The following is a 9,618-nucleotide window of genomic DNA, read 5'->3' on the forward strand; positions in this document are numbered from 1 at the left end:
TTGTAATCAACATAGTAAAATATAAACAATGTTTAATCAAATCAACATGGTTTGTTTATTACACAACATATTAGCCAGTTTTTTGTGGCCCCATATCGCTGGAGCATAACTTTTTCCGTTACAGGAACACACATATAAATATTATCAGACATTTTATTGTCGCCCAATACCGCCTGCATGGTATGCGGTGTGTCAGATGACGGACTGAACAGGCCAAGAAGCACATGACGCAAGTGCAGATTGAGGCCCCGGCAAACCACAATCTGCCCTTGTGCCATGCGTTTTAGTGGCCCTGCCCAAATCCGCATCACCCACACCCCATACCATGCAGCAGGTATTGGGAGAGAAAACAATGGCTGATAGAGTAGAAAAAGAGCATAAAACTTTTTCTGCATCACCCAATATTATAAAATTCAGGATTCTCATCCCCCTCATCCAACATGGCACTATATAAAACCTCCGAAGAGGTGGATGTAGAGGGTAAGTCCTTTCGGTCTATTGTAAGTGGGAGGGGATGTAGAAATGGATGAAGGGGGTGTAGGAATGGATGGGGATGGCCCCATTCGTTCTGTGGCCAGGTAGGTTGGTGGTGGGCGACCATGGTAGGATGGGGCTGCGGAAGGAAGTGGATGCGACAGGAATAGAGGACCTGCAGGTGGGAGTGGAGGCGACGGGGTTACAGACTCTAGGTGAAGCGTGGAGGTGCCTGTCAGCTTCTTTAATTTACCCTGCATAATGACCTGGTAAATAATTATTTCAGAATGAAGCTGTTGCTCCTTCTCCATCACCCGGATGCTACTTGTAACGTGTGACCCCAAGCTGTCAAACTGGTCTGGGGGTTTGCAGAGTGCCTGTCTGACTTGCTGCATAATAGAATCTGGGTTTGACAGACTCCTGCGTACCTGTCTTCTAGCTCGGCGGGGAGGCTGTGGTGCCTCTGCAACACTCTCAGAAGTTGTAGCCAGTGCACTTGGTGGACTAATAGAGGGATCCAAGTCACCCGGGAAAGACTGTAGGAGAAGAGAGAGATTAATGTTAATATACAGTAAAGTCTAATTTATATTTTTTCTTTATTTTAGTTTCCTACAATGGTGAAGGACTGGCAGACCATAGGTGATTAATTTGATTGCCGGTGGAATTTCCCAAATTGCGGAGAAGCCATTGATGGGAAACACATACGTATTATCCCGCCTGCCCGCAGCGGCTCATTTTATTTTAACTGCAAGTGCTTTCACAGTATCGTGCTGATGGCGGTGGTCAATGACAACTATGAATTTATTTATGTGGACGTCGGAAAAAATGGCTGTGCTTCAGATGGTGGATCCTTCAAAAATACGGAATTTTATAAGACTATCCACCAACCATCTCAATTTGTCATCTTCAGCGGTTACGAAGCACGGCCTCAACTATGTGTTCGTGGCTGACGAGGCATTTGCTCTACATGAACATTTATTGAAGCTGTATGGACAAAGGGGACTGACCAGAGAAACGCATTTTCAATTATCGCCTATCTAGGGCCCGGCGAATAGTTGAAAATGTGTTTGGGATAATGTGCAGCAGGTTCCGGATATTCCATACGGCTACAAACCTTCGTGTGGACAAAATTGATTCTGTCATCATGGCCTGTTGTGTTCTGCACGAGCTTTTGAGGAAAAAATGTACCTTACAATTGTGGACTATGGGGATGGCCATCGACGAGCAGGAGCAAACACACGAGGGTTTAGAAATGCCCTCTGTCACCACACCAACAGTGAGGGAGACAGTAGCAAGTGCGCGGGCAAAAGAGGTCAGGGAGCAATACCTGGCCTACTTTAATGGAGTGGGCACTGTACCATGGCAGGAGGACAGTATCAGATAATGAACTTGTATGCACTTACCACTTCCATAATAGACGCCGGCTCATTCTCTGGGTTCTTCACTGGTACAGCCTCTTCTTCCAGGCCTGTATCTACAAGTAGACTTTGTGAAGATCTCTGGGGCTCTACCTCGTGGAGAAATTCAAGAAGGGGGTAGTACCAGAGTGTACTGTTATAGATGTCATCTGTCCCTGCGCCTGACGCCCACGACTCGGTCTCTTTCCTCCGCTCTTTAACATACACTGTGTGGAGGTTTTTAATGCGTCTTCTCACCCAATCCGGACCAGCCTCATCATGGAAGGGGAGGGAAAAGGTGACCATGTCATCCATCGCCGTCGCCCTGCGAAATTTGTTTTTATAGTCCTTGGACTTCACCTTCCACAGGCACTCGTGAGTGCGATAACGCTCAAGGAATCCACTTATAAACTGGCGTTCTCGAGGGCTATTCATTTCTGTAGAAATAAAAATCAGAAACATCTGTGTATATATATATATATATATATATGTTTAATGTTTAAATGTTTGAAAATGTTATTGTTGATCATTGATTGTGTTATAATGTTTATGGTTGAGTTTTTAGTTTATAGTTGGTTGAGCTTTTAGTTAATAGACAAGTTGATTTTAACAAAATGTAAAATTTAGAAATATTTATCTGTGTACATAAATCAGCATAAAAATTATGACCGTCGTATAAACAATGCAGAGCCATGTGGGGGGGGGGACACACACACGGTGGCATAGTGGTATATAAAAATGCAGGGACATGTGGGGACACACACGTTGGTGGCATAGTGGTATATAACAATGGCAGAGCCAGGGGGCATATGCATTGGTGGCATAGTGGTATATAAACAATGCAGGGCAATGTGGGGGGACACACGTTGGTGGCATACTGGTATATAAACAATGCAGGGCCATGTGGGGACACACGTTGGTGGCATAGTGGTATATAACAATGGCTGGGCCAGGGGGCATATGCATTGGTGGCATATAAACAATGCAGGGCCATGTGGGGGGACACACATTGGTGGCATAGTGGTATATAACAATGGCAGGGCCAGGGGGCATATGCATTGGTGGCATAGTGGTATATAAACAATGCAGGGCCATGTGGGGGGACACACGTTGGTGGCATAGTGGTATATAACAATGGCAGGGCCAGGGGGAATATGCATTGGTGGCATAGTGGTATGCAGGGCCAGAGGCAACTGAGTGCCATGATGTATACTCACTTCACACTCCACACGCTGCGATTCTGCTGCTTGGAACGCCGTCTCTCGTTACAAAATGGAGGAGGGGAGTGGCTAGGGATTTTATACACCTTGTAATCAGACATCAGATCATATTACCTGCCAAAAGTGATACGATGTGTGTCACGTCGTGGTAAGATAGGTTGCCCTCGTATGGTTTTCCAGTACGAGAGGCGATCCGATTATACGACTGCATGGATGCGCATCGCCATCGTAAGTACACCAAAACAACATACGATTTGTACGATTGATCGTTACTATCGATCGAACTCCTACACATCGTATATAAAATCTTACCGTGTATGGGCGGCCTAACCCGCATACTTACCTTTGGGATGCCGACGTTCGGGATGACAATGTCAGTATCTTGATCCCTTCAGGATGCGGCGTCGGTATCCGGCATCTTGACTGGATCCCCTCTAAAGTCCCATGCTATTTTGTACTTTTTGATGTTACCTCGGAAATGCAAACATGGACTGTTGAGCTACATATTTCGGCATAATTATCATTGGCTACTGTTATCGATGAATGCAGAAATTATTCAGGTCTGTTGTCTATACAAAAAAAAAGAGCAAGCTGCTAACCCAACACAGAGCTCCTACATAAGTTCTAGATGTTCTGTAGGTAATGAGGTAGAAAGTGTTTATATAATAGCAGGCAGCATTTCAACACTCCGTAAGCCATTGGCATGTTAGTGGTAACACGATGACTTATAAAGTGTTGAAATACTGAACAAAATGTTACAGTGGAGGTCCCAGCATTAGACACAAGGGAAGCTGTCACCTGCTGTTGGGTTCATGAAAAATGCAGAGTATTAAGATGTACAATAACTGCTAAAAACATTTGAGTATTAGACAAACAAAGTAATGCACCTATCAGAGAATCCTGATTGATGACATTTCATCACTCCAAACCTGTCCGCTACACCCAATATCATGAAGATAAATGCAGTGATTGTTATCTCTGGCTAAATCTCATCCATTTATCTCCTAATGTTCCAATTTCTGCTCTTTACCCTCATCATACTTCCAGGGATATACATTGGATTACAGGAGATTTAAAATGCTGCAGCAAGAGGTTTTGAGACAAACTTGAATATCGCAAAGGAATCAGATTAAAGTGAAAATGTATAAAATCATTTCTCAGATTCTGAAAAACCCTTACTGATACCTGTACACCATATCTCCAGGACACATGATTTCCTATAGAACAAACCAATACCCTAAGAATTGATTGAACCAACCCTACTTAACAGTTTACTGTAAAACACATATATATATATATATATATATATATATTCACTCCCTTGGCTTTTTACCTTTTTTGTTACATTACAACCTATAATTTATTTATTTTTTTAATCTGAATTTTATGTGATGGATCTGCACAAAATAGTCTAATTTGGTGAAGTGAAATGAGAAAAAAATATATAAAAAAGAATCTTTATAAATAAAATTCTGAAAATTGGCATGTTATATGTACTCACCCCCTTTGCTATGCAGCCCCTCAAAAGTTCTGGTGCAACCAATTACCTTCAGAAGTCACATAATTAGTGAAATGAAGTCCACCTGTGTGAAATCTTAGTTTCACATGATCTGTCAATATAAACTAGGGGTGAGCGGGTTCGGATTTCTGAAATCCGAACCCCCCCGATCCGAGGGCGATCCGAGTCAGGCTCGACTTTTCCCGCCTGACTCGGATCTGAAATCGAGGCAAGATGTGATCATCCCGCCTTCCGGGTCTAGCGGGTTTTGGATTCTATATAAGGTACCCGCGTCGGCGCCATTTTCTCATTCGGCTGTGGACAGTGAAGAGGGAGGGTGCGTGTTAGGGCTGGCTGGGCTGTGTAGTGCAGTGTACTGTTGTGCTGTGCTGCTGTTGTCCATAGGGACTGTGTCCCACTCCTCCAAAGTCCATAGGGGCTGGCTGTGTTGTGCAGTCAGTTGTCCATAGGGGTTGTGTCCACTCCAAAGTCCTGTGCAGTGTCCCAGTCCTAGAGGGGTGCTGTAGTGTTGTCCAGGGGGTGCTCTGTCCATCAGGGGTGCTCCCACCAAGTGCAAAAAAAATAAATATTTTTTCAGTGTTTGTGAATTGTGTGCACTGTGGCTGCATGTGCATCAACAAAGGGGCAGCGCCAAGCGTGCGCCTGTGTCATAAGTAAAGGGTCGGATGGCTTGTCTGTTAAAGGGTGGTGCAACCCTCAAAGTGCACTCCACAAAAAATAAAAAATTCTCCTTTTTTTCTGTCTTTGTGAATTGTATGGGCTGTAGCCACACCTGCATCCTCAAAGCAGCAGCGACAAGGGTGCGTCTGTCTGTTAAAGGGTGGTGTAACCCCCAAAGTGCACTCCAACAAAAATAAAACATTTTCTTCTGTGTTTGTGAATTGTCTGCACTGTAGGTGCATCCTCAAAGCAGCAGCGCCAAGCGTGCGTCTGTGTGTTAAAGGGTGGTGTAACCCTCAAAGTGCACTCCACAAAAAATAAAAAAATCTTTTTTTTTCTGTCTTTGTGAATTGTGTGCACTGTAGCTGCACGTGCATCAACAAAGGAGCAGCGCCAAGCGTGCGCCTGTGTCCCATAAGTAAAGAGCCGGCTGGCTCATTTCTTAAAGGGTGGTGTAACCCACAAAGTGAACTAGTCTCCAACAAAAATAAAAAATTATTTTCTGTGTTTGTGTGCGCCTTAGCCGCACGTATATATCAATATAACATAAATAGAGGACCAAACTTTCTCCGATAAAAATAAAATAGGGAAAGATCAAGAACCACTTCCTCCTAGTGCTGAAGCTGCTGCCACTAGTCATGACATAGACGATAACATGCCATCAACGTCGTCTGCCAAGGCCGATGCCCAATGTCATGGTAGAGGGCACATACAATCCCAAATGAGAAAATGACCTTAAAAAAAACATTTAAATCATCTGGGCAGAAACGTAAACTTGCCAATATGCCATTTACGACACGGAGTGGCAAGGAACGGCTAAGGTCTTTCCCTATGTTCATGACTAGTGGTTCAGCTTCACATGATGATGGAAGACCTCCTCCCGCTAAAAAAATCAAATGAGTTAAGCTGGCAAAAGCACAGCGAAGAACTGTGCATTCTAAGAAGATATCACAAATCCCCAAGGAGAGTCCAAGTGTGGTGGCGGTTGCGATGCCTGACCTTCCCAGCACTGGACGGGAAGAGGTGGCTCTTTCCACCATTTGCACGCCCCCTGCAAGTGCTGAAAGGAGCACCCACAGTCCACTTGCTGATATGCAAATTGAAGATGTCACTGTTGAAGTACAACAAGATGAGGATACTGGTGTAGCTGGTGCTGAGGAGGGAGTTGGCGATGAGGATTCTGATGGTGATGTGGTTTGTTTAAATCAGGCTCCGGGGGAGACAGTTGTTGTCCGTGGGATGAAAAAGCCCATCACGGTCATGCCTGGGCAGAAAACCAAACATTCCACCTCTCTGGTCTGGCAATATTTCTATCCAAATCCGGACAACAACTGTCTTGCCATATGTACCATATGTAAAGGTGAAATAAGTAGGGGTAGGGACGTTAAACACTTAGGAACATCCTCCCTTATATGGCACCTGCAGCGCGTTCATAAAAAGTTACTGTCAAGTTCAGAAACTTTGACTAAGACCATAAGCAGTCCAGGGACACCTAAATCCCGTTGTATTAAAAGTGCCTGCAAACCACATCGTCTACTCCCTCCTCGTCAATTTCCTCCTTAGTCAGTATCGGAAGTAGTCCTGCAGGCCATGTCACTGGCATGACTGACTCTCCTATCCGGGATTCCTCCGGAGGATCCTGCATTGCTACGCCTCCTGCTGCCGCTGCTGCTGGGAGTCGTTCATCATCCCAGAGAGGAAGTAGGAACACCACTACTTTTACTAAACAATTGACCATCCAACAGTCCTTAGCGAGGAGGATGAAGTAAGACAGCAGTCATCATGAAGCAAAACGGATAACTGAGGCCTTGACTGCTATGTTGGTGTTAGACGTGCGTCCGATATTTGCCATTAGTGCAGTGGGATTTAGACAATTGATGGAGGTAGTGTGTCCCCGGTTCCAAATCCCGTCTAGATTCCACTTCACTAGGCAGGCGATACTGAGACTGTACAGAAACGTCAGAAAAAGTGTCCTCAGTGTCCTGAAAAATGCCGTTGTACCCAATGTCCACTTAACCACGGACATGTGGACAAGTGGAACAGGGCAGACTAAGGACTATATGACTGTGACAGCCCACTGGGTAGATGTATCACCTTACGCAACAACAACAGCAGCGTCACCAGTAGCAGCATCTCAGAAACGCCAGCTCTTTCCAAGGCAGGCTACGCTGTGTATCACCGGTTTCAGTAAGAGGCACACCGCCGACAACCTCTTAGAGAAACTGAGGGAAATAATCGCCCAGTGGCTTATCCCACTTAGACTCTCCTGGGGATTTGTGATATCTGACAATGCCACCAATATTGTGCGGGCATTACATCTGGACAAATTCCAGCATGTCCCATGTTTTGCTCACACAATAAACTTGGTGGTGCAGAATTTTCTGAAAAGCAACAGGGGCGTGCTGGAGATGCTTTGGGTGGCCCGAAAAATTTCTGGCCACTTTTGCCATTCAGCGACTGCGTGCCGAAGACTGGAGCGCCAGCAAACACTCTTGAACCTGCCCCGCCATCACCTGAAGCAAGAGGTTGTGACGCGGTGGAACTCAACCCTCTATATGCTTCAGAGGATGGAGGAGCAGCAAAAGGCCATTCAAGCCTATACATCCACCTATGACATAGGCAAAGGAGGGGGTATGCATCTGACTCAAGCGCAGTGGAGAATGATTTCCGTGTTGTGCAAGGTTCTCCAGCCCTTCGAACTTGCCACACATGAAGTCAGTTCAGACACGCCAGCTTGAGTCAGGTTACTCCTCTCATCAGGCTTTTGCAGAAGCAGCTGGAGAAAGTGAAGGAGGAGCTAAGACGGAGCGATTCCGCTCAGCATGTGGGATTTGTGGATGAAGCCCTTCATTCGCTTTGCCTGGATTCCAGGGTGGTCAATCTGTTGAAATCAGACCAATACATTTTGGCCACTGTGCTTGATCCTAGGTTTAAAGCCTATGTGGTGTCTCTCTTTCCGGCCGACACAAGCCTGCAGAGGTGCAAAGACCTGCTGGTGAAAACACTGTCAGCTGAAGCGGAACGTGACACGTCAACAGCTCCTTCTTCATTTTCTCCCGCAACTGGGGCTGCCAGGAAAAAACTTAGGTATCCTAAGCAACCCGCTGGCGGTGATGCAGGGCAGGCAGGACCAAGTTTGGAAATCTGGTCCGGACTGAAGGACCTGGCAACAATTTCTGACATGTCTACTGTCACCAAGAAACGAGAAGAGTGTCCCCGCACAGGCTGAGAAATTCAAATTAGTATTGCCAAATGTTTAAAGTTGTGTGGCAGTGAGTGATCAATCTCAAATTGTAGTTGGAAATGTCACTAATTCTAATGCCATATATACACGATTGGCGGTGCTCCCCTAGAGTTAAGATACAATGGAATAAAAAAAAAGAAAGGAAAAGAAAACGCTTTTGGCTGGGGGCACAAATTTAATGTAATCTATTAAAACAAAGTTTATTACATAATCTTCAACTTACGTACATAAAAGACATAACACCATATATAGACAGACAAATTACACAAAGGTTGTATATTTAAGTATCACACTGTTAAACTATTTTTGGACAAATGTATCGTGTTCTGGTCACTTAGTAGTCATCTAAAATGCTTATTGTGATCCAGAATATGTCCTCCAAGTATGTAATAAACTTTGTTTTAATAGATTACATGTCTACTGTCACTGCATATGATACTGTCACCATTGACAGAATGGTGGAGGATTACATCGGTGACAGCATCCAAGTAGGCATGTCAGACAGTCCGTACCTGTACTGGCAGGAAAGAGGCAATTTGGAGGCCCCTGTACAAACTGGCTCTATTTTACCTGAGTGTTTAGTGCAGCCGGGAACCTTGTCAGCAAAAGGTGTAGGAGGTTGCTTCCACAAAATGTGGAGAAGATGATGTTCATAAAAATTAATTATCAACTCTTCCAGGGAGACCAGCCTCCAGAACGTACAGAGGGACCTGTGGTGGTGGATTCCAGTGGGGACGAACTATTACTCTGTGAGGATGAGGATGTACACAACACTGAAGAGGGTGAGGAATCGGTGGATGAGGACGACATCTTGCCTCTGTAGAGGCAGTTTGTGCAGGGACAGATTAATTGCCAGCTTGTTTTGTGGGGGCCAAAACGAACCAATCATTTCAGCCACAGTGTGGCAGACCCTGCCACTGAAATGATTGGTTTGTTAAAGTGTGCATGTCCTGTTTATACAACATAAGGGTGGGTGGGAGGGCCCAAGGACAATTCCATCGTGCACTTCTTTTTTTTCTTTGCATTATGTACTTTTTGGGGCCTAGTTTTTCAAACTGCCATGCTGTCTGCCACTGCAGTGTCACTCCTAGATGGGCCACGTGT

At 45.1% G+C, this 9,618-nt stretch overlaps 1 protein-coding gene across 1 annotated transcript; it reads right to left on the reverse strand.

Moving 5' to 3' along the window:
• Positions 1 to 446: 446 nt before the first annotated feature.
• Positions 447 to 3,947, reverse strand: LOC148523773 (uncharacterized). The gene is made up of 3 exons (XM_088472746.1): positions 3,435 to 3,947; positions 1,878 to 2,308; positions 447 to 1,010 (listed from the first exon to the last, which is right to left on the reverse strand). Exons 2-3 carry the CDS (start codon positions 2,304 to 2,306, stop codon positions 447 to 449), a joined length of 993 nt encoding a protein of 330 aa, XP_088328872.1. The 5' UTR covers positions 2,307 to 2,308; positions 3,435 to 3,947.
• Between the last annotated feature and the right edge of the window lie 5,671 nt (positions 3,948 to 9,618).

The sequence above is a fragment of the Taudactylus pleione genome, unplaced genomic scaffold (genome assembly GCF_031769625.1).
Source record: "Taudactylus pleione unplaced genomic scaffold, aTauple2 ptg000128l, whole genome shotgun sequence".
NCBI classification, from domain to species: domain Eukaryota; kingdom Metazoa; phylum Chordata; class Amphibia; order Anura; family Myobatrachidae; genus Taudactylus; species Taudactylus pleione.